We start from the raw sequence: 25,642 nt of genomic DNA, 5'->3' as shown, positions 1-25,642 counted from the left end.
AGTGGTTTCTGTTGGAGGGTGCTCTTTTTGTGTGTGTGTGTGTGTGGGGGGGGCTTTGCAGAGGTGGGTCGAACTGTTAGTGGCGGAATATAAAAACAAGTGGCGATTTTATCCAGAGAGATGTGATTCCCCCTTCAAGGTTTCTGCTTGAATCTTTGAGAAAGCCTGCAGGCAGCTGGTCATTTGCATCCTTTTCAGGGGGTCGTTGAGGCCGCTTGGGGGTTTATCTGTGTTCTCAGGGTCACCTTGAGCGGGTGGAGGAGCCTTCTTGGAACAGCTGCAGATAAACCTCCAAGTGGCCTTAAGGACTCTCTAAAAGAATGCAAATGGCCAAGGAGTGTAAATCCTTCCCCACCATCCAGTCAGAGCTGAAGAAGCTCCTGGGATGAGAAGCAAAACATCTTCAAAGAAAAGAAAGAAAAAAAAAACCCCAAGAAAAGTTCGGATTTTTCTACCGCTTGCTCCAAAGTAAAGCTGTGCAAACAAGCAACCCGGGTAGCTGGAATCAAAAATCCATCCGTGCAAATCCTGGTGGATTAAATCATTCCCCTTAAAGAAAGGAAAAACCCACTCTGGGGCAATTCCTGCAGACGGGCTCCCTAAGTCTAGACTTGCATTTTCTCACACCTACTTTTACAAAGTTCTTCTACAAAGGTCTCCTTCGTTAAGAGAAGCGTTTGATTTTTTTTCCCCCTTCCTTTTCCTTTTCCTTTGAAACGACCCCTCGTGCTTTCAAACTACGCTCCAGGTGACACGAAGATTGAGAAGCGCATGTTTTTCTTGGAGAACAAGAGGCGCCACTGGAGGAGTTACGACCAGCTCTCCCTCCTGCCCCCCGTGCAGCTGGAGAGGGAGTTTTACGAACAGAAGATCAAAGAGATGGCAGAGGTAGTCACAAGCCCTGGGTGGGAGGGGAACGGGGTGCCTTGTTTTCTCACCCCTTGCACACACACGTACCTCTGTAAAATCAAAGGCCTGAGCACTGCAGGTTGGACATACAGCACATGCGGTGCAAAATCCCTTAAAATACTCGTATTTTCAGTGGGATACACTTGAAGTTTGTTTTCGTTCATTCAATCAATCAATCAGTCCATCGTTCAATCAATCAGTCAGTCATTCAATTTCTTTTTTATACATATACAATTTTTATTAGTTTGTAATATAGCATATAAATACAAAAGTAGTAGGGAAATCTGGGAAGGGAAAGGGAAGTGGATAGTGGAAGAAAGCAAGAGGAAATTTTTTTTAAAAAGGCATTGAGTTTGGTGCAGTAAAATAAGGCATTAATATCTAATCTCAACTTTTTTACTTTTTACGTAATAGTATAAACTAGCCAACTCTGTAACAACTAATCTATCTAATTGATAAAACCCCAAATCAAAGCCTCAGTTTTTTGGCCACCTCAAGCACAAATTTCCAAACAGAAATAAAAGTATTTGTATTTTTTTCCTCAATCGTTCGATTTCTGTAACCTCCCATCTCAGCCAAGCAACTCTGGGCGATTTACAATTCTAAAGTTATAAAATAGTGGGAAAAAAACCAGTTGCGTGTCTAAACACGGAACCAAACAGGGCTTCCTCGTTCTCTAGATTCAGTGGCAGACAGAATTGGGCCTGCCAGAATTTTCACCCATCTCTTTTTTCATTAAAACGTGTCTCTGGCCGCCCATCTTTCGGCCAACTCTCTGCGGCTCCCAGTCGAAGATTAAAAGGCATCTAAATTGAACACGTAAAATAATTTTGGCTTCAGACTGGCAGGAAATCAGGCCTGGTGTGATTGACGCCCCCGCTACAGTGATCCGCAGAAAATAATCCACGTATAGCTTATTTCTGATAATAAGAAAACTGACTGTAAGAAAAGAATAGCGAGAAATAATTCAAACAGCAAGATAAAAATAAAGATACGAAGACATCAAGACGCCGCTTGCAATATACAATTATATTTTAACCTCTCTCTCTCTCTAAAGCCGTACCACGCTACTTTCTGTAATCCATCCTGGCTAATCCCCAGAGCCATAAATCACAAGTTTATTTTTACGCAAACAAGGCGTTTTCGGTCGCTAATAAAGACAAGTGCTCTATTTTTCACTATTTACCAGTGCTAACGGTGTCTTTTCTCTCTTGCCAGCATGCGGATTTCCTTCTTGCCCTGCAGATGAATGAGGAGCAGTATCAAAAAGTAAGTAGCCAGGAGGCATCTCTGACCCATTGTATTGTTCACTTTATCCCCCCCCAAAAAACCCCGCACAAAATAAACCGCTGTCGAGCTGTGATGGCAGTCACGACAAGTCAAAACATCCACACGGTCCCCATTCGAGCACTTGGCAACCAGCATGGTTTTATGACGTCCTGGGGTCGCCATTTTGTAACTCCCCTTTGGGGCCTGCTTTCCAGGATGGCCAGCTGATCGAATGCCGCTGCTGCTACGGGGAATTTGCCTTCGAAGAGCTGACCCAGTGTGCCGACGGACACCTGTTCTGCAAGGAATGCTTAATCAAATACGCACAGGAGGCCGTTTTTGGCTCTGGGAAGGTGAGGATTTGGATTTGTGGCCAGGAGGAGGAGGAGGAAGGAGGAGGTCAGGAGGAGGAGGAGGAGGAGGAAGAAGAGGGCTGTTGGGGTCCTTGGCGGTTTTCTTGCAGGTGTTTCCTGGCCCAAACTAGGGAACATCATCAGTGCTAGAAGGGAGAGGGATAAGAGGAGTTGAGGAAGAGGAAGAGGAGAGAAGGAGAAGGACTGTGGGTCCTTGGTGGCCTCTGAGCTGGGTGGTTTTCTTGCAGATATTTCAGGGCCCTAGGGAACATCGTCAGTGCTGGTCTGATGATTGCTAGCACTGATGATGTTAATCTATTTTGGGTAATGAAACATGCTTCCCTTTCCTTCCTTTCCCTTCCCTTCCCTTCCTTTCATCTCTTTTCCCCTTCCCTTCATCTCTTTTTCTTTCCTTCCCTTTATCTCTTTTTTCTTCCCTTCCTTTCCCTTCCCTTCCTTTCCCTTCATCTCTTTTCCCCTTCCCTTCATCTCTTTTTCTTTCCTTCCCTTTATTTCTTTTTTCTTCCCTTCCTTTCCCTTCCCTTCATCTCTTTTTTCTTCCCTTCATCTCTTTTCCTTCCCTTCCCTTCATCTCTTTTTTCTTCCCTTCCCTTCATCTCTTTTTTCTTCCCTTCATCTCTCTTTCCTTCCCTTCCTTCTTCCCTTCCTTCCCAAGCCATACCAGACTTAAATACCACTTCACAAGTGCTTCAGGGCCCTCTCTAAGCAGTTTAAAGAGTCACCCTATCGTCCTCCCAACAATCTGGCTCCTTGTTTTACCTCTGAAGGCCAGAAGGCTGAAGTCAGCCTTCAGCCTGTCAGCATCGAACTCTCGGGCAGCTGGGGCAGAGTTTAGCTTGCAGTGCTGCATCCTGACCGCTGCGCCACCACAGCTCCTGACATGCACAGCCTTCCCTCCGATCCTGTAACCTTCATGTCCTCCCTCCCTCCCCTCCTTCTTCCCTGGACCCAGTCGGAGCTCAGCTGCATGGAAGGGAGCTGCACCTGTTCATTCCCCACCACCGAACTGGAGAAAGTGCTTCCTGAGAACATCCTCTGTAAATACTACGAGAGGAAAGCCGAGGAGGAAGTAGCGGCTGCTTGCGCAGATGAACTTGTCAGGTAAAAGCTCGCTTGCCCGGGCCGAATTTGGGAGGTGGTGGTGAGGGCTCAGGACCAACCTCCCGCCCTTTCAAGGCTCTCCATGCAGCGGAGCCTCTGCCCTCCACGTCGCAACTCAAGAGACATGTACAATCCTGGCCCTTGGAGCTAAAACTTTGTCTGCGTAGAGGCACCTGTAAACCAGGTGTGCATGATGACGCATCTGTTTCTATTTCTGGACGCCGTTCTCCTTTTCCGAAGACCCTCTGACCTTTCTGGAGGCCAGGATCCTCAACGAGCATATTTTTTCCTTCCCCTTCCCTCCCCCACACCTCCCTGGGCCCACCTCTCCAGCATTTGTTGGCTATTTCATATTCGTTGGCCTTGCTTTGCATTGGGCGGGCAGCTTTTTCCAGCTGCCAATGGCCCGTCTTCTCGCTTTTGAAATTAACCTCAGGGAACATGGGTGTAACCCCGAGGTGATGATGGAGGAGGAGGAGGAAGAGGAGGAAAATCTTTGGGTTTGTGTAGGTTTTGGAGGGAGGGGGAAGAGGAGAAAGGAGGGAGAGGAGAAAGGAAAAGGAGGAAAAATTTGGGTCTAGGTTTTGGAGGGAGGAAGAGGAAGAAGAGGAAGACAATCTTGGGTCTGTAAGTTTTGGAGGGAGGAAGAGAAAGAAGGGAGCAGGAGTAAAATCTTTGCGTCTGTAGGTTTTGGACGGAGGAGGAGTGAAGAAGAGGAAGGAGGAAGAGGAGAAAGGAAGGAGGAGGAAGATATTTGAGTTTGTAGGTTTTGGAGAGGAAGTGGAGTGCCTTAAACCTTGCAGAAATTTAACCTGGGTTTTAACAGGTCGTTGGCTCCCTGTTTGGCTAAAAGAAAATATTTTTTTTAAAAAAAGGAGGCATAACCCGGTGGTTTTGCTACATGCAAACTCTGGAATTGCTGTGAGTGCTGCAAAAACGGGCCTTGCAAAACGGCGACCTGCAGCTTGGAAAGCCCCATGGCCGAATTAACGCAAACCTGGCTTAACAAGGTCTCAGTCGGGCCCAGAATTTCCCTGCTAAGCATCCGGGGGGTGGGGGGGTGTCTGCAAAATTGTGCAGTCTGGCTCCCCACCCCGCTTGGCTTCGTTTTTCAGAAGCCGACTGGGAAGGTCACCCAAACGAGCTGATCCAACGACCGGACTCTGTAACCATCGTGAAGCCCCGGGGCTGCCCTTCATTTTGCTGCTTTTTTGTTTTTGTTTTTGTTTTTGCAGTGCTGTTGTAACTTGGAACCGTTGAGTTGTAAGTCGAAGGGTTCCCTGCACCGAGAAGGAAGGTGCATTTCCACGCCTTTCTTTCTTTCTACAAGCTTCCCCTTCCAAAGCCCTCACTCAATCTTCTCTGGTTTTTCAGGTGTCCCTTTTGCAACTTCCCGGCTCTCCTGGACAAGGAGGTGAAGCGGTTCAGCTGTCCAAATCCGTGCTGCAGGAAGGTAGGTGACACCTGTTTATGACAACAAGGGGCTGGTTGCCTAGCAGAACACACCAGGGGAGAGTTCTGGCTGTTTCCTCTCACCCTTCAATTAGACACGGCTTGAGGTTCCAGGAAGGAGCTTAACCCCTCAAGCTGCTTAGCCTAGTTTTGCAGGTGGCAGCAAGGGGTGTGTGCGTGTGTGACTCACAACTTTAATGAAAAGAGAGAAAGGAACATCCAGAAAAGGGTTTTGCGTCTTTTGCTACCGTGAATTGCAAATGAACCGCCAAGCGGTGGTTTCACTTTTTTTTAAAAAAAAAAGTTTTTTATTGATATGTTTTTTTTCTTTAACTACACATAGGTGCTTGGTGAACGGTGTATTATTGTCTGAGTCATTTTGGATTTACAAAAAAATTAATAATTCTGAGATTAATAATAGTAGTTAAAGTAATAGTAATAATCATCAATTTACTTTATAGACAGTATTAAAAACAATAATACAATTCATGTATATCTAATAATAACCTTTCAGCTTCTATCATTTGTGTCTACATGGTAATGATAATGTATTGTATAGCGATATAGGTAGTCATATTTTCCACATTTCTAACTTCTGCTTCTATTTTCTAACCCTTAATCAAGCAAATCTTATATTAAGAAGTATTCTATATCTATCCATCATCTCTTGTCCTTTTTAGTATTTCAATTCTCGTCACGTTTTTGACCACTCTCTTCCATATTCCTCCCTTGGGATCTTGCCTCTCCTTACATCACTCTCATTTAAGCCAAGTAGGGTGGATTCACCTTTGACGGTCATTAAATTGCTTTGCAGAAAGCCTTCTGAGATTATATTCCAGGGTCAGCTGTCAGTCAACGCGGTATGCGGTCTCCAAACTTGGTGGCTTCTAGACTTAATGGACTTCAACTCCCAGAATTCCCCAGCCAGCTATTCTGAGAGTTGAAGTCCACAAAGTGGCCAAGTTTGGAAATCCAGCCCTGTTATCGAGAGCCTGCATCCATTTTCCCATGACTTAAATCAGGCATGGAGAACTACAGCAACCTGTGGACTTCCAACTCCCAGCATTCCTGGGCCACTGTGGGTTGCTGGCTGGCCTAGGAATGGGAGTTATTTTTAGCTCTGGAAAAGGATCTGCTCAATGAAAGCTTTTTTTTTTTATATATATTTATTTAATGGGACTGTCTCATTGATTAAAAAAAGTGGATTGTGTAAACGTCCAGTTAGGGCTGAAAGCCGCTAGATGGCACCCTTGGTTAATCCACAGTGGGGATGAATTATGCGCAGCCTCCTGTTTCAAAAAATGAAATAAACCACAGCAGCATTTTAAACCCCTTTTCAGTTATCTGTCGTAGGGTATAACTTCATCCTTTCTCTTAAGGCGTTCTGTCTGAATGCAAAGAAACGGTTTATCCAAAAAAGCAGTGTATTGAGCTGGCTGCAGGATTTGAACCCACTTCTTTCTTGATTTGCATCTAGGGCAAAAGATCAGGTTGTTTTATTATGGATTTTTATGGCAGCGGGAAACCACTGAAGGACTGTTGTGGTGCAGGAAACAATGTTGTATTGAACTGGTAAATGTTTCCTTTTAAACTACCCCAAAGCCTTAAAAGGGATTCTCATTTTAATCTCGTTTTGAGTGCTTCGAAAACTGGGATCCAAGCATTTCCAGCCAAAATAATTCTGCTTCAGATACAACATAAATCACAGTTTAGCACCCGTTCCCCATTTTAAGGGCCTGTGGCTTGTTTTGGCGTCTAACAAACTGCGGCTGTCTTAAACAAAGGCTTCCAAAACAAAACCAGATCTTCATTTACGACTCTGAACAGCTCCGTCTGTATTTTATTCTAACCAGTGTTCCCAATTTGGATTTAATCAAAGTTCCTCGTAGTTACACACCAAGAAAGCAGATGCTTTCAGCCTGAAAGCCACATCTAAGACAAGGAAGGAAGGAGGGAAACTTCGCGCATTAAATCTCAGATTTGTTTTTTCGTCTCTCCCTTTCCAATTTTGGGTTATAAAATAAAATACAAGGCCAATAAGAATGATTTCCTTCTGAGCAAACGCATGCCGAGCCTGCCCTATTGCTTGTTAATCGAGCTTGATTTCTGATAAATGGGTAGATCTCAACTTACCACCACAATGGAGCCCGGAATTTACGTTGCTAAGAGAGAAAATATATATATATATATATATATATATACATACATATACATATACATATATATGTGTGTGTGTGTGTGTGTGTGTGTGTGTGTGTGTGTTTTCTTAAGTTTTCGCTGGTACTTACATGTATGGTATTCAGCTTTGTTCGGGTATTTTCCCACGTCATTGTAGTTGTGCTTTTAAAGTTGTAGCAACGTTTCGGGAAAATACCCGAACAAAGGTGAATACAATACCGTGTGTGTGTGTGTGTGTGTGTGTATGTATGTATATATGTATATGTATGTGTATATAGATAGATTAGATAGATAGATAGATAGATAGATAGATAGATAGATAGATAGATAGATAGATAGATAGGAGGAGGCTAAATCCTTAGGATGTACAATTGAGGGAACTGGGAATGTTTAGTCTTGACAAAGAGAAGGACTAGGGATGACAGCAGTCTTCCGGTAACTAAGGGGCTGCCCCAAAGAAGAGGGAGTCAAGCTATTCTCCAAAGCCCCTGAAGGCAGGACAAGAAGCAACGGGTGGAAACTAACCAAGGAGAGAAGCAACCTAGAACTAAGGAGAAACTTCTTGACAGGACAATTAACCAGTGGAGTAGTTTGCCTTTAGAAGTTGTGGCTGCTCCATCACTGGAGGTTTTTAAGAAGAAACCGGACAACCACTTGTCTGAAAAGGTATAGGTTCTCCTGCTGGAGGGTGGGGCTGGACTAGAAGACCTCCAAGGTCCCTTCCAGTTCTTGTTATTCTGGGCTGTCTGTTCTTTGTCTCCGCGTTGGCCCTTTAATTCCATCAGATGTGACGGCCATGTCCCGGTCAAGGATGTGTGTTGTTGTCTCTCTCAAACAGCGGCTGTAAACTTGCCGACAGCGGCAGTTTTGGTGCAGTTTCCCATACGGGCCCGAAAAGTCCCTTCTGTTTTGCAGTCTCAGCACAAGCCACTGCAGCGTTTCCCACTGAGCTGGGAAAGAGTAGAAGGTGAAGGATACGGTTGCCATGGTGATAATTCATCTTATGAAAGAGAGTAGTTAGCCCATCTTCCTTTTGGGAGGCTGGATAGCAGCTATAAGAATACAGGCCGTTCTACTCTTTATTTATCTGTCTGTCCTTCTGTCTGTCTGCCTATCTGCCTATCTATCTATCTATCTATCTATCTATCTATCTATCTATCTATCTATCTATCCACCCACCCATCTATCTATCCACCCACCCATCTATCTATCTATCCACCCATCTATCTATCTATCTATCTATCTATCTATCTATCTATCTATCTATCTATCTATCTCAACTCCTTTTCACCTCGCCTTGAAGGTCATTTTCGGCGTACGACCACCCCCCCAAATGACGCCCGACGTTTCGGTTGCTAAATGAGGCAGCCGTTGTGCCCCCTTTCGCGACCTCTCTAGCCAGAGTTTTTAAGCGAACCACTGAGGTTGCTCAGTTACTGACCCGGCTGTTGAGTGAACCCAGCTTCCCCGTCGACTTTGCTGGTCAGAGGGTCGCAAAAAAATGGGATCACGTGGGAGGCTGCAACTGGCATATAAGCACAAGCCTTCTGAATTTCGACCAGGTGATCATGGGAATGCGGCAACGGCCATGAGAATGGGAAAAAATGCTCGTAAGTCACTTTCCCCCCCCCCCTCAGTGCTGTTGGAACTTCGAACGGTCGCTAAGGGAATCGTCGTAAGTGAAGGGCTACCTGTACTCTCAACCTAGAACTAAGGAGGAATTTCCTGACAGTTAGAACAATTAACCAGTGGAACAACTTGCCACCAGAGATTGCGAATGCTCCAACAGTGGAGGCTTTTAAAAAAGATGTTGGATAACCCTTTGTCTGAAGTGGTGTAGGGTTTCCTGCCTAGGCAGAGGGTTGGACTAGAAGACCTCCAAGGTCCCTTTCCAACTATTCTGTTCTGTTCTATTCTATTTTATCTTCTCTATTCTATTCTAGTCTTCTCTATTCTATTCCCTATTTTATTCTCTATTCTATTTTCTGTTCTCTGTTCTCTTCTATTTTCTCTCTTCTCTTCTCTTCTCTTCTCTTCTCTTCTCTTCTCTCCTCTCCTCTCCTCTCCTCTCCTCTCCTTTCCTCTCCTCTCTCCTCCCCTTCCCTTCCCTTCTCTTTTCTCTTCCCTTCCCTTCCCTTCCCTTCCCTTCCCTTCCATTCCATTCTATTCTATTCTATTCTATTCTATTCCATTCCATTCCTATTAGATATTTGTAAAGTTGGCCACCTCTTTAGCATTGGGAAGAAAGCACCCATGAGGGTCAAAATTCAACATTTGTTCCCTATTGCACACCCACCCTCCAAAAAACGAGTTGAATTACAAACAGCCGTATCCTCCTTGTGTCCCAAAAGCAGCTTCCTTTGCTGTTTTTTTCTGCTCTCCCCAGCGCTCAAGGGCTCCCCAGTAAGAGAGACTAACTGCCGTCATCATCATCATAATTAAACCTCAATTATCTTGTTACGGAAAAGGAGGCACAGGCTCACATACCAAATGAAGCTGGATGCTGCAAAGTCCCAGTGGCCAGAAATCTTGCTTTGAATGACTCCAGTTACTCGGTGGAGCATTTTCAGGCTCGGAACGGTTGGGATTAAGAGTGCGTCCTTTTAATTCAGTGCTGCAGCGCCTGTCCCTCTGGCCCTGGGGCTTTTTTATGTTCAGGTGAAGGCGTCGGGGTTTAAAAGCGAGACCTTCTGCATGCAAAGGGGATTGATTTACCTTGATGTCCGGCGGCTCTGGACTTTCGCCTCTCCTTATAAAAGTGAATAAAAGAGAATATCGGTAGCTCAGGGTTGCAGGCTGCAGTCTTTGGTGCTCTCTGAGTTTGGTTTCACGATGCAACTTGGTAACATCCATGTTAGAAGGAAGTGGACAGGCGAAGGAGCACGGAGAGGAGGAGGAGGAGGAGGAGGAGGAGGAACTGTGGGGTCCTTGGTGCTCTCTGAGCTTGGTGGTTTTCTTGCAGACGTTTCATGGCCGAACTAGGGAACATCATCAGTGCAACACCGTCATTCATAAAAGGGAGTAAGGGGAGGTAGAGGGAGGAGGAGGAGGAAAGAGAAGATTGTGGGGTCCTTGGTGTTCTCCAAGCTTGCTTGTTTTTTTCTGGACGTTTCATGACCCTACTACGTAACATCATCAGTGCTAGAAGGGCTTGCTGGGCAGAGGACGAGGAGAATGGGAGGAGGAGGACCCCAAAACAATAATGGAATTAATAGAAGAAAATATTTGTAGCAGGGTTGAACAGTGGTACTCTCTGAACTGGGCTGTTTTCTTCCAGATCACTTGCATTTATAAACAAGAGAGCAAACGCCACTCCCTCCTAGCACTGATGATGTTTGTTAGTTGGGTCACAAGACACCGGCAAGAAAACAACCCCAGCTCAGAGAGCCGCATGGAACCTGTCATGCCCCTGTTGGAATCTGATTCCAAGGGAGAGGTCGAGCAGCTGACAGGAGCGTGGCTCCGGTGTCTGTGGAGGAAACTGGGGAAGGGCACTGTCCGGCTGGGCATTCAGAGGAAGACTGCAGCCCACCCCTCTATCCTAGGGCACGCAGGGAGCAACAGATAAGGGAGCAAGGCATGTTAACGGGGAGAAAAGGGCCCTGATTCCCTTCATTAGCTGCAGCTGGGAAAACAGGATTTAAAAAGGGCGTTTGCGCACAGCACCTTGCTGGAAGCAAAGCGTGCGTTATCTTTGCTTGCCAAGTCTTACCTGGGTTCTGGCGGCCTCCCAACTGTGTGTCTTTCGTCATCTTTTGAGTTCTACAATTCCTTATCCTGCCCTGTCTCGTTAATTGCTGCAGGGTGGTTTTGCGTTGGTTTTTATTTCTAATTTAGATGTACTTTGGGGTGGGACTGAATTTCTCCCCTTTAAAAACTGTTCTTGGGAGAGTTTTTTTTTCCTCCAGCCGATGATAACTGGACATTGGGGGCCAAGTTGGAGGAATTAAAGGGACTTGACCTACTTTGGGGGCTTGGTTGCTTTTGTGCCGCGCCCCTTGGATGTCATCACAGAACCCTTCCGTCTCAACCCTGAGCTTACAAATAGTCTCCCTTGTTGGTAACCCTTATTGACATTTGATTTTGAATTTCTGATTGACCCTCTCCCCCCCCGCCAGGCTGGATAGGGGCAGTCAAAAGGCCAGATGTGGCCCGGAGCCGGGGGTAGAGGGGGTTGCCCTTAAAAATACTCAGATCTTGTCTTTCCCATAAAAGAGCGCTCTTCTCCTTCTGAGAAACCGCTTGTCTTGATTTTGCAAAGCTCTGCCTTCTCCCTCCCTTCCCTCTCCTCCCTTCCCTCCCTCCCTCCCTCCCTCCGTCCCTCCCCCTCTTCCCTGTCTCCCTTCTGCTCTCTGCTTGCTGATCTGGAGAGTTCCCCTTCCGAAGAGCCCAGCCGAGAACACGCTGCTCCTCCGTTGACTCTTTGCCAAAGCCGCAGGAAAAAGGAAGTTTTCGGCCTTCGTTGGCTCTTTCTCTCGCTCTTCCCCCCCACACACCCGCCCAGTCGGGGTAGGCATTTTTCTACCTTAAAAGGGCAGCAGAGTTTTTGCGGTGTCGCTGAAGCCCAACCAGGGAGAGGAAACAAAGAGAGAAAAAGACTTGAAGAGGAGGCAGAAATTGTGCTCTGTGTGTGTGTTTCCTGGCCAGGCCTAAGGCTGCTGTTCCGGAGAGTTAGGTTGCTGTCGTGACGTCCACCCGTAAAAATCGGCGCACCTCTCCAGAGGCGGCTTTGAAAAACCCTCTGGGCGTTCACCCGTCATAAATCCTAAATTTTCCTGCCAGGAGACCCCGTTTCGTCAGGCGGGCGGGACCGTGTTCAGGTTTGCCAAATCTGCCTCCCGATTCTGTGAGACGCCAGGTTCCAAAGATAGCGACAGCAATAGCGCTTAGACTTATATACCGCTTTATGGTGCTCGGCAGCCCTCTCTCAGTGGTTTATAGGCTCAGCATATCACCCCCCCAACCATTTGGTTCCCCTTTTTACCCACCTCGGAAGGAGGGAAGGCTGAGTCAACCTTAAGCCAGTCAGGATCGAACTGCTGGCAGTGGGCAGAGTTAGCCTGCAACACTGCATTGTAACCATTGCACCACTATGCCTGCCTGCCTGCCTGCCTGCCTGCCTGCCTGCCTTCCTTCCTTCCTTCCTTCCTTCCTTCCTTCACTGGCTGAAGAATTCTGGGAGTTGAAGTCCACAAGTCGTAAAGTTGCCCAGGTTGGGGACCCCTGCTCTAAAACCGTGCCAGTGAGTCATTAGAAGACAGTCCCCCCCTCCCCAAAATAGCAGTTCTCAAATGTTCCCACCTGTGTCCGATGGCCAGGTAACATCCTTCCCCCATTTAATGACCTTCAGAAGTATTTGACTAAAGTCAGCTGTCCCAAAGGTGCGTTTTTTTGTGTTTTTTTTTCCAAGAGGCAACTGGACTTTCTGGTTTTTCTTTGAAGACGTTTCCCTTCTCATCCAAGAAGCTTCTTCAGCTCTGACTGGATGGTGGGGAACAGAAGGGTTTATACTCCTTGCAGGCAGCTGGTCGTTTGCATCCTTTTTGATAGATGTTGAGGCCACTTGGAGGTTTATCGGTGTCCTGAGGGTCACCTGAGTAGTGCAAATGGGTGTGGAGCCGCCTTGGACCTGCTGAAAGGATTGTGTGAATGGAGCTGTGCCACGCCCATTTCCATTTCCACGCAGGTGGGCCCTGGGGCCACAGACAAACCCCCATGTAGCCTCAACAACTCTGTTAAAAGAAGGCAAATGACCAGCTCTGTCTGCAAGGAATGTCTTGCCTCTTTGGAGGCTTCACCCTGACAAGGATGACATCGGTTGGCGCTGTGGACCAAGCAGAGAACCAGAGATACTAAGTCAGAACAATGGAATTTGGTGGCAGCGAATAGTGTGTGTAGTGTGTGTGTGTGTGTGTGTGTGTGTGTGTGTGTGTGTGTACCTTCTTGGCACCTAGACTGGAAAGGAAGCAATTTGCACGCAACGGAGGCCCTTTTAAAGATCCATAACTGTCTCCTTGAGGGAAGCTCGGAATCTTGCTCAACCAGATGTTGTCCACTTTCCAGATGTTCCTTCCTTATTGGAATAACTCGCCTTTCTCCAGCCAAAGGGCAGTGTCTCTTTTCTTTCTACTCCGGGTTCAAAAACGGGGGAACCCTTGCAGAAAATAGGAATAACGAGAGAGCCGTTGCAGAAAATACGAATGACAAAGAGTCGGAAGGGTCCTTGGAGGTCATCTAGTCCAACCCCCACCCCCCTTCTCCTGCCCCGCTCCCCACTCAAGCAATTTTCAGACCTTTAGCTTGGCTCTGTCCTGGTTTTTTGTTTTGTTGTTTTTTCCCCTTCAGTTTATCTGGAACAAGGGCGAGCTTTTCTTTCTTTTTTTCCCACAATAGAGCCCTTTCAGATGTAAATCCGTGCGACAGTCCTTAATCGTGAATAACTTGAACCCCTTCCAAAAAAACAGCCGGCAGAGGCTCAACATATTTGGGGTGTGTGTGTGTGTCTGACTTCTCAGGGAGAAAGCTGTCTTGATTTCTCTCTCCCTTTTTTCTTTTCTTTTTTTTAAAAAAAATATAGTCGGGTTTTTGTTTTTTTTTCCCTATCCCAACTTATTATTCGTGGCAGTTTGCGCTGCTATCCCACACCTTCCAAAACCAGGAATTTTATTTTAAAACAAAAACAAAAACCCAGCATTAAAAATGAATAGATTTGGGCAGATTTGGGAAGTGAAACTTCGCAAGGGTGTATGTGTGTGTGTGTGTAGGTCCTGCCTGGCTCTTCCTTCCATATATAGCCATCCAGCGAGAGGATGATATATACCCATAAGAGGCAAGTCCTTTGTCCATCTTTTGCAAGGGCTTGCTCCAAGCAGGAAGCTGTGGGTTGACCTTCCCTGACTCCTCAATGCAGAAAAAAAAAGGCCTGAGTCTGTCAGCTGTGAAGTCATGGCTGAGCTGCTTCGGGTACCCTAAAATCAAGAGTGCCAGGTGGGGAAGGGCTGATGTCCAGGGAGGGAGGAGATGGGCTTAATGGCCTGTACATTTCCGGCCAAAAGGTTAAGAGGGTCAATGATCTAGAGACGCAACGGGCGGGGCTGCTTGTAGGCCAGTCAAAGTTGAATGCTGCTTTGGGGGCTTTTAACAGCTTAGAGGGGGCTGGAAAGCACTATATAAGTCTAAGTGCTATTGCTATTTCCCACCCAACCCTGTAACACTTCAGCCAGAGAATTGGAGGGAGGCCACATATTATAAAGCTTTTGAGATGTCTGGACTTCAACTCCCAGAATTCCCTATCCCAGCATGGAAGCCATCTGGGTCAGTCACTAGGAGATGTGCGAGTTCTAATCCCGCCTTAGGCATGAAAGCCAATTGGGTGGCTTTGGGCCAATCACTAGGAGACAGGGAGTTCTAGTCCCGCCTTAGGCAGGAAAGCCAGCCGGGTGGCTTTGGGCCAATCAGCAGGAGACGGGGAGTTCTAGTCCCGCCTTAGGCACGAACGCCAGCTGGGTGATTTTGGACCAATCACCAGGAGACTGGGAGTTCTAGTCCCGCCTTAGGCATGAAAGCCAGCTGGGTGACTTTGAGCCAGTCCCTCTCTCTCTCTCTCTCTCTCTCTCTCTCTCTCTCTCTCTCTCTCTCTCAGCCCAGCCCACCTCACAGGGTTGCTGTTGTGGGGAGAACAGGAGGAGGGAGGAGTATTATTACCTATATTCCACGCCCTGAGCTATTTATACATAAACGAAAACAAAAACAGGGCAAAATCTGATAAAACGAGAGCGAAGGCTGGTATCGGGGAATGACTCACCTGAATGACTCACCTTTATGGCTACAACGCCCCTCCCAGCCTATAGGGCTCCTTTTCCTTAGTCGCTAGAAGAACAGGCATGGCTTTGCAGCCCCCCCACACCCCCTGTAACGGTCTGCCGTGGGATGGAATGGAATAGAATAGAATTCAGAATAGAATTCAGAATAGAATTCAGAATAGAGTAGAATTTACAAATAAATGAATGATTGTAAAGGGTTTTTTTTAATTTGAGTCAGTGCCAAATTAGATCAAGCCAGTCCCCCGCTCTTTCTCTGCCTATGCAGCTCCTATACAGACAGTCACTAACTTTATCAATTGCAAAAATTCGCTTAACGAATGGTGGCCAGAAAAGTCGTAAAATGGGGCAAAACTCACTCCACAAATGTCTCCCTTAGCAACGCACATGTTGGGCCCCCATGGTGGTCTGCCTGTACTTGTTTGGTAGCCTGCTCTTGGATATGGAGTTTCTTGGATATGGAGTTACTGGCTTTTTACAGTTAATTTGGCACTTTAGTTATTGGCAGCCATTCAAAGGAGAGAAAGGTGGGTGCTTATCTCGAGGGACTGTTTAAAACTCATTATGGGCTGGGAATGAACATAATTCCCAGCATTGAAATAAAACAAGAGTGGTTTGGACGAAGCATGGGCTTAATTACGGTCTCAGGAAGCCTTGGAGTTTCTAGGCGGAGCTGACTTGGACACCAACCTCGGTGGCCTCCATGAACATTCAAGAAGGAAGGTTCAACCCCCATCAGCTACGGGGCTGCCAGTCTGCCTCCCCAGCTATGCTCGGACGGACGGGCCTCCTGTGGGCAGTGTCCAGCTGCGTTCTGCCCTTCCAGCCAGAAAGGCCAAGCTGAAGCTCTGGGCCACAGTGCAATGATCTTGGAGAGATCCTTTGTCGGTTGTTTCCTAATTTGGTCACAGAATAAGTCCAGCTGTCTTGCTTAACCCCTTTCTTCAGAGGGAGGAAGAAAAAGTCTCTCCCTTAGCTGCGTGGAGCAGAAGGGGGAAGTGATAGCTCTGGGAGGACCTGAAATTCGGGGTTGCTTCCTTTCCACTTAGAGTTTAACTCTATTTTAATATATATATATATATATTATTTTTAACAGAATAGAATAGAATTCTGTATTGGCCAAGTGTGTTTGGACACACAAGGAATTTGCCTTGTTGCAAATGCTCTCAGTGTACACAAAGGAAAAGATACATTAATCAAGAGTCAAGAATCATCAGGTACAACACTTAATGATAGTCCTAGGGTACAATAAGCCATCAAATCATACTAGGAAACAGTCCATATAAATTCGTAAGGATACAAGCGACAAAGCTACAGTCATACAGTCACAAGTGGGAGGGGATGGGTGATAAGGAGTGATGAGAAGGTTAATAGTAATAGTAGTGCAGACTTTGTGAATAGTTGGACAGTGTTGATACAATCATTCCATCTTCAGTTGAACAGTGTGTTGTCTTGGTACAAACATTTTTGTTAAACAATAAATCAAAATTACAACATCCTTCATTACATATTAATTCTGTAATATTTAACATAGTAATACTACTATGTTAATATTGTATAGTCAATTAGTGTAAATAGGTATTTATGTTAATTGATTATACAATATTAACGTAGGAGTATTCAACATGTTAATCATTATATTAACTTTATCTCTTTTAACATGTAATCTTTATTTTGGTTCCCTATTTCTAACTTCCATTTTTATTATTTAGTCATTGATAGAATAAATCCCATACCATATAATAATTCAGTTTGCTCTTTCTCCTTAATTGCCAGTGTTAATCTATTCATTTCCGCACATTCTAGTATTTTCCTAATCACATTCTCATCTTGTAGGGATCTCTCCGCTCTTCCAATTTTGTGTGAATACAATTCTGTCAGCGGTCAATATATGAATAACTAAATATGAATTTTCCTTACTACATTCTTTGGGTAGGTTTTCCCCCAAAGAAATACCTCTCTCACTTAGAGTTTAACTTGTGTGTGTGTGTGTGTGTGTGTGTGTGTCTTTTGTAACCAAGAAGGTCTACTAATGAAGAGGAATGCTTGGAAGCTTTCGAAGAACATCAACTCACCTTGTCCAGGTGTCTTTGTGGGTAGAGATAGAAAGAGAGGAGATTTAGGATTGAAGCAAGCTTGGCCCTTGGAGCCTTTGACTTCTCCAGACATAGCTAGATAGATGTTTCATGACCCAAGTAGGTAACGTCATTCATGCTGCTGCATGGGTCATGAAACATCTGCAAGGAAACTATCAAGCTCAGAGAGCACCAAGGACCCTTCAGGTCAGCCCTCTTTAATTCTTGTAGTTGATCTGGAGAAGACACAGACTGTAAGCTACAATCCTAAGCCTTCTCTCTTTCTATCTCTACCCATAAAGACCCCTGAACGGGGTGAATTGATCTTCTTCAAAAGCTTCCAAGCACGCCTCTCTCCATTGGTTTGAGCCAAAGTTGAATATGCCAGTAGATTTGTTGGTTCTGCACCGGTTGTAAGACAACATTTGGGAAGCTTTCAGAACCATTCCTAGGTGAGGTGGCCCTGATTATCATCTCCAAGTGGCCCTCAAGGCACTCAGCAACTGCTTACGGTTATAACTAAGATTTGATTAATACGTTCCCTGCAGCTTAGCCTACATGCCCCACGGAACCACAAATCAGGGCTTACAAGCCACAGCAGTTAAAATTACAGAACTCATAAGCCAGAGCCAAGCTGGGTGGTTGGATGTTGTGGACCCAAGCAAATACTTCAACCAAGTCCTCTGGTTATCCTTTCCTGCATGTCAGTCCCCTCCTCGCCAGTTAAAAATCTTGACGTTCGATCTGAAGAAAAACCTTCTGTGGGCTGAGATGGAAGTCTCTTTGTTGCTTGTCCATGTTTCTGCGTACTCTTTCCCCCCGTTCATGGAAGCCAAGATCGAAGAACGGATGTTCCACCCAGCTTTCGGTTCACATCTGGAGCAGATGGCTACGAATACGAGCCTTTTCATGGAAGCACTTTTTGCGGAAGCCATTGTTCCTGCAGGACCTCAAGACAGCTGTTGAACATCTTTTACAACAGGGGTCTCCAACCTTGGCCACTTGTAAGACTTGTGGACTTCAATTCCCAGAATCCCTCAGCCAGTTATCAACTCAAAAATATTTATCTGGTCTTTTCTCATCGGAAAGGAAGTGGGGGAAGCAACACATTCCTTAAATATTTTTATAGATAATTGCTAGGCGCCTGAAACGTCTGCCGCACAAGATTATTGTTGGAGAGCATGATTGATGACTTTTGGCTATGGATATGTCCCATTGGAGAATATACATCCAGGGGGTAGGGGAAAACCAGGGTCAAGGGTGAGATAAATGATGTCTCTCCGAGTTGGCTACACCCAGGTAACACCGGCACGTTCACTCGTAATAAATGATTTCTTTTTTAACTCTTGAGAGATGCGGCTAGAGACTCGTGATTTGAATGGGAGTGGATTGTCGGAGCCCTGACACCAACTTTGCTGGCTGAGGAATTCTGGGAGTTGAAGTCCACAGGTCTTAAAAGTGGCCAAGGTTGGAGACCTCTGGTTTAGAAGGTCTTCTTAAATGCTGGTGTTGCTCGATGGACAGAGGCTTTGTCTTCACCGTTTCTCACGGGGGTTTTCCGTTATTTTCTTGGGCTGGCTTATGTTTTAAGCAAGAGCGTTCTGGGTCGCTTTCTCTTCCCCTACCAAGAGCGATTTTAAAGTGCCAGCACGATGGCTGGATTTGATGCACAGCCATCAATAATGCAGGAGGAGTTTTAAGCGGAAAGGTTAACTGAGTGGAGGCCTCAAGGTTAAACAGCCGTCTGTCATGTGTGACTGGCAGGCAATGCCATCTTGGGAGCTGGCTCTTGGTTTTTTTTTCCCTCCTTCTAACAGAGAAGCCAAAGGCCAGCTGAAGATCTTTGCCTCTCTAGAATAAAACAATGTCAAAGGAATCATTTTTTTCTTCTCTTGACCAGTGATGGCGCTTTCATCTTCACTCTGTTCTCTCAGTGCATGCTTCTTTTGCAAAACCCTGAATTGAAAATCCTCGAAGGAGGATCTTTGTAGCTCAGGGTTGAAAGGAGGGGGCCTTGGTGCTCTCTGAGCGTGGTGGTTTTCTTGCAGACGTTTCATGACCCAGCTAGGGAACGTCATCAGCGCTAGAAAGGAGTGGGGTTTGTGGAGAGGAGGAGGAAGCAGGTCAGGAGGAGGAGGAGGAGGCCTGTGTGGGTCCTTGGTCCTCTCCTCTATTCTATTCAGTCAACGGGGAAGCCAAATTTTACTTAACAGCCGTGCTACTAATTCAACGCCTGCAGGGATTCACTTAACGTAGTTAGAAAGGTCGTAAACTCCCATTTTTTTCTTGTTTAGCAACAGAAAAATGTTGGGCTCCGTTGTGCCTGTAAGTCGAGGCCTATCTGTCATGTGGACTTCCGTGCAAAGCTTTTTCACGTGAACTTGCAGTTTTTTGTCGGCAAACCCGAAACAAATGCTTGCAGGCAATCCTGGCACTGGAGATGCTGTGATGGTCATAAGTAAGGGGACTTATATCATTCAGCTTTGGGAAGCCCGGGCGCCAAAAGGAGAAGGAAGGCAAGAGAAAAGTAGGCAGAACCAGGGCAAAACCTAGATGTGGTTCAAACTTCAGTAACCTTGTTCTATTTTACGCATTCTGTAAGTTCCCCTTTTTTTGTGCGTGCAAAATGAAACTCAGGTGATTTTTGAAAGAGGGTGAGGAGGCTACATTTCTGTCTTCTCGCCATGAGTATTTTGTTCTAGGCAATCCCAGACTTACCTAGACGTTACAACCGTTTTCCCTGCAGGGGTGAAGGTAGGAGGAGCGGGGAATTAGAAATGCTTCCTTTTCCAATTAATTTTTTTGAGTTTCAAGAGGCATGTGGCCCTCTGGAGGAGAAACTGCATTTTTAGCTTTCTGCGGTGCTTGTAAACACCAGCGATGGCCAGCAGGAGGCTCCCAAACCCTAGATTTTGAAAAATGGTGTTACCAATCCTCACCAAACCGACCTGGGGCATTAACTTAACTAATTCGATCAATTCAATGTTCTTTCATCTTTCTTTAAAAGCAGTACAGGTAGTTCTCCACTTACGACTGGCCATTTAGTGGCTGTTCAAAGTTACAACAGACCGCTCAGAAGTTACTTGCAACCCATTTGAACGGATGTTGGAGTTAATCACCGGCTATTTATGGAAAGAAGATCGGAAAAATAACTTCAAACCTCTATTGAAGGTCCCAAAGTTAATATCTTAGAGAAGGATGCTTGTGATTTTGGGTTTTATTCAGTGAGCCACGCTTAAGCCGTTGTCTTGAATTACACATAAATTAAACATGGCAAAGCTCCTAAAGGCAAGAAACAAGGGATGGAAAACAATAGAGAAGCAACTCAGAAAGAAGGAGAAATTTCCTGATAGAGCAATTAACCAGTGGAACAGAAGTTGCCTCCAGAAGTTGTGAGTGCTTCATCACTGGAGACATTGGACGGCCATTTGTCTGAAATGCGTTAGGATCTCCTGTTCGAACAGAGGTTGGGTTAGAAGTCCTCCAAGTTCCCTTCAACTCTTACCTGTTCCGTTATTCTTTGCCGTTTCTTATTTTATCTAGCAATTTTTTTTCCTCCTCAAATCTGACACAGAAAAGAAACCTTTACCAAAATTAATAAATAAATGTCCAGGCCTTTTTTCCTCCCAGTTGGAATAACTTGGCTTTTGCAGAGAACGTGTGTCCTACTGCTTGAAAGAAATGTAGCTTGCCTCTTTTGTTTCCTTCAGGAACAAAAAGACTGGCAGCTCCCTTCAAACATCTGGTGATGTTTTCAGAAGACACAGCTGGTCAGAAGGGGCAGGGATAGACTCAGCCAGATCTTCAAGGTCGCTTTTCAAATAAGCTGTCCACAATTGGCAGTCTTGGGTTTGTGACCTTGTTTGTGGACAGGTGTTGTCACGATTGTGAGATTTCACGGCTGAGAAACCAACGTCCGAAAAGGTTTGGGACTCCGCTGAGAAATATTCTCTTAATTCCCTAATCTCAGCGTGTTCGCTAAGGGAAATATGCACTGTTGTTGTTAGAGCAACGTTGCTTTTTCTTCTGAATTCTGGGAGTTGAAGTCCTCCAGGCTTAAAAGTTACCAAGGTTGGAGACCCCCTGATTTAAAAGGTGCCCACGGTTGAACAAGGCTGGCTGGAATCCATGGGCTTTGGATTGCCTGTGATTTTTAATTTTATAGCAAAAAGTCTGTTAAATTCTTCACGCCTGGGCTGCAGGATTTGGGTTTTTTGTGGGGGGGGACTGGGTGTTGTTTTTTTTTATCTTGAGTGACATTTAAACGAGAAGTTTCATGCTGTCTCCCAAGTTTCAGGTTTGGCTTCTGTCAAACTCTGGGGCATTTTATGGACAGCATTTTTTAAGCTCTGGTATTTAATATCGCAACGGTGTCTTAATATGCAACCCACAGCCGCGTTAGCTCAGGTTTGACATCCGTTGTGGTTCCCCGACTTGAATTGAGCGCAGCTTTCTATCTGTCTCTGTTCCTCCGTGCATGTTGAGTATAATATTGCCTTACATTCACACACTTTGATCTTGTGCAATGAAAGATAATAAATGCAACGATTTATTCCAAGAAAACAGCAGAAGAAAGAAAGCGGGTGGCAAAATGCAGTTGAAGTCCTCCGCAAATCAGTTTGACTGTTCAGGGCCCACTTTTTTTTTTTCTTAGTTTGCTTTTATTTATTTTTAAATTTTTATTTAGTGTACGACGAAAACATGACAAAAGAGAAGGGAAGTTTTACTTCTACAGCTTTTCTTTTTTTTAGTTTGATTTTCACCTTCAGTCTCTGAGGTTGATAACGATCTAACGAAGGCGATTTCCTAGGACCCACAGAGGGAAGATTCATCAAAAGTATTTAAAGGAGTGAGTTGATGAAAGGCCTGGAAAATAAACAGGATAAAGTCGCCACAAAATGGATAAAAATGAGCAATGGTTGTAGGTGATGACATCTTGGCCTCACTCAGTGGAACCAAGTATGATGTCTAGGCAAACTTTAAAAGAGATGGATGGATAGGATAGGATAGGATAGGATAGGATAGGATAGGATGATAAGATAGGATAGGATAGGATAGGATAGGATAGGATAGAGATGATAGATAGATAGATATGATAGATATTGATAGATATTGATAGATAAAGATAGGAATGGATAGATAGACGATAATCAAATTTTTATTTTTATCAAAATATAAGATACAAAGGAAAATAAGTAATGGAAAACTAGGAGAAGGGAAAAAGAAAAAAAAAAGGCCTTGGCTTCCAACTCTCTTTGGGGCAGTAGAATATAACATTACAACCTCAGCTTTCTACTTTTGCCCAATAGTATATATAGTAGCCATTTCTATAACAACAAACCTATCTAGCCAACAAAAACAAAGCCAAAATTTCAGGGTTCTTTTCCCCCTGCATCCCAAGCGCACAGTCTGGGAAAAGCAATTTTCAAACAGAAAAAAACATATTCTCTTCTTTGGAAAGAGGGGAGAAATATAGTATAGTCTGGAAAATGGGTGCAAGTTTGGTGGGGAGTGAGCACCACGTCAGCCCTGTGGAAATGTTCCATTTCTTGATATTAATCAAAAAATTCGCTTTCTCTTTCTGTCTTGTGAACGTTGTAGGCTGGGGACAAGTTTCCTAAGTGGGTTTTGGAGTATGTAGTCTCAAGATTTAGACCTTGGGTTTTTTTTTCTCAGAGCATATTGTGGTTGATTTCAACACACTCAGTTAAAAGTTGATGGTTTGGTGAAAACATTGCCAGTAATTTTTGTACTTCCACACACACCCCCCCCACACACAATTGCTCCATACTGGCTGAGAATTATGTGAGCTGTAGTCCTAAAGGACAGGTAGTCCTCAATGTACAATGGAGCCCCCAATATTTCATGGTGAAGTGTTGAGTTTTGCCTCATTTTACAACTTTCCTGGCCACCTTCGTGAAGCAAATCACTGCAGCCGATAAGCCAGTCACCTGGTTGTTTGAGTGAATCTGGCTTCCCCTTGTGAGAAGGTTGCATAAAAACGCCTCACTAGGAGGAGACTCTATGATGGGGGAACTGGACTTCCAGTCGGCAGAAGAAAAAGGACACCATGCTAGGAGGAGACTCTATGATGGGTGAACTGGACTTCCAGTCGGCAGAAGAAAAAGGACACCATGCTAGGAGGAGACTCTATGATGGGGGAACTGGACTTCCAGTCGGCAGAAGAAAAAGGACACCATGCTAGGAGGAGACTCTATGGTGGGGGGAACCAAAGTTCTGTTCGGCTCCAAAATTGAACAGTGGGCTTCTGGCTAGGACCTTTGTGGTTCTTTGAGTGTTTAAGGTTGCTGGCTCCTGGCCTAGACTAGAGGCTCCGGAGGCCTAGAGGCGGAGCTCTCGCCTCACAGTCAGGAGGCTGTGAGTTCAATCCTAGGTAGAGGCTAATAAAGAAGCCGTAAAATGGGACACCACTCAAACGCTTCGCTTAGCGACGTAAATTTGGAGCTCAGTTGCGGTTGTAAAGTCGGGGGACTACCTCTAGTTGAAGGGTATCTTTTGTTCCTTGGGAAAAATGACCAAGCCAGGTCTGCGGAGATCTGCGCTTTGGAAATTAAGCGTAATCTATTCCTGTCTCCTTGCCCCCAAGCGTTGCTTCTAATTTCTCACAATCTGGAATTGTGATGCAAGACTTGGCAAATCCTTTGCCACTTCCTCTTTTTTTGTGTTCCATATTCCTCTTGTTTTTCTTGCCTGCCTTCAGCTGGGCTTCTGGCCTATCTGAATCCTTTCTCCAACCTGATGCCCTGTTGTGGGAGGGTGGAGAGTGTGGTCTCTCAACAGCTGGTGCCAACCCATCTGGAGGCCACTGTGCTGGAGAACAGCCGGCCCAGATATCTGGAGGATTGTTTTGCGACGGTTTTGCTGCTGCCCTTCAAAACGCAGCTTTTTCTTCTCCCCTTGCACAACCCCTCTGCAAGGCCGCAAACATCTTCATTGCACAACCCACTTTTCTGCAGCAAAGTCATAACAGAGACTCGTGCAAATAAACATGGAAATTTACCCTGGGTGTTGAAACCTTCCTGTGTGTTTGTTTTGCGGGATCCACTTTGTCTCATCCAAGAGAAAAGAAAAATAAAACAAATAATAGTTTAAAAGATCTCCAACAACTCCGGTCGTTTAGTTCTTCCTTCGGGACATTTTAATGCATCAAGCAATTTGCTTGATGGGAAATGCCAAGTACAGGCCAATTTTTGAGAGAAGAGAAATGGATAGTATAGAATATAGAATAACAGAGTTGGAAGGGGCCTTGGGGGTCTTCTTGTCCAACTCCCTGGCCGATCTGGAGACCCTATAACCATTTCAGACAAGTGGCTGTCCAGTCTCTTCTTAAAAACCTCCAGTGTTGGAGCATCCACAACTTCTGCTGGCAAGTTGTTCCACTTATAAATCAGAAATATGGTTTTCTTATAATTTTTTGTGGTGGGTTGGTGAGAGAGAGAGAGAGAGAGAGAGAGAGAGAGAGAGAAAGATAGATAGATAGATAAAGTAGGTAAGTAGATAGGTAGGTAGATACAGTAGGTACAATGGATGGATGGATGGGTCCTTGGTGCTCTCTTGTTTTCTTGAAGACATTTCATGACCCAACTAGGTAACATCATCAGTGCTAATAACGAATGCCGTTTGTTCTCAGTTTATATTCTGGTATCTTGCCTGTCTGTGTTGGTAGAGGGGGGCAGTCTTAGAGATTCTTTTGGTTGGGCTGCTTACTAATGGCTCCTTGGCAGTTTCTTGATTGGGGTGTTGCTTACTTGATTGTTGGTTAGACAGACAGACAGACAGACAGAAGCTTTGGGTTCAGTGAACACCCTCGTCTCTTTCCGTGGCACGGAGCTTCGTGGTCTACTGAAGTAATCCTTGAGTGCTTTGCGAGGAGAGCATTGTAGCTAATCCTTCTGGATCATTTGCTGATGGAAACCATCCAGCCTCAGCAGCTTTGGTCTTCATGTCAACATTTATACTTTCCCAAGAGCAATTCAAGTTGGCTTGGCAAACTTCTTCCTCCACGCTGCAGCTGTTCAAAACCTACTCCATCCCTTTATGACCCTACACGGGTGGGATGAAGGCCAGCATCCTGCCTGGGGTTTCTCCAAGCCACAAGGTGGCAATATTAGCCACTGGATGAATTCATCCTTTGGGTAGCCCTTTTCGTTAGGTGTAAGGAAGAGGTTTTCTTGAAGTTCTTCTGGAAAAGTTTCTCTTCACAGAGCGACACCAGCGATCTCTCTTCCAGGATCCTATACAGTAGGTCAAAATGCATAGATGACTCGTGGTCTCTGGTGAGCAAAGCCCTACATTGGAGGGGTTGACTGAAAGCAAAGCTGGAGAGAGAGAGGCGGGGGAAAAAGGGCCGTATTTTGTTTAAAAATCACAATACCGAGAAGATTTTGGATGAAAGATACTCTTCAGATTTCGGAGAGAGGTTTGCACGGAGAAGAACTTTGTA

The 25,642-nt window shown here is 45.3% G+C and overlaps 1 protein-coding gene across 1 annotated transcript in view; it reads left to right on the top strand.

The window, feature by feature from the left end:
• The window catches only part of RNF216 (ring finger protein 216), a 57,174-nt gene that overhangs the window by 14,443 nt on the left and 17,089 nt on the right, over positions 1–25,642 (top strand). Inside the window, exons 9-13 of the mRNA XM_087941996.1 lie at positions 749–888; positions 2,128–2,178; positions 2,394–2,531; positions 3,505–3,653; positions 5,028–5,106. Coding sequence (XP_087798122.1) covers positions 749–888; positions 2,128–2,178; positions 2,394–2,531; positions 3,505–3,653; positions 5,028–5,106 — 557 coding nt within the window. The remainder of the gene's footprint in view (positions 1–748; positions 889–2,127; positions 2,179–2,393; positions 2,532–3,504; positions 3,654–5,027; positions 5,107–25,642) is intronic.

The sequence above is a fragment of the Pseudonaja textilis genome, chromosome 14 (assembly GCF_049901715.1).
Source record: "Pseudonaja textilis isolate UNSWEBS1 chromosome 14, rPseTex1.2, whole genome shotgun sequence".
In the NCBI taxonomy this organism is placed as follows: Eukaryota; Metazoa; Chordata; class Lepidosauria; order Squamata; family Elapidae; genus Pseudonaja; species Pseudonaja textilis.
Note: the sequence above shows the minus strand (reverse complement) of the source record. Positions and strands in the feature narration are given on the sequence as shown.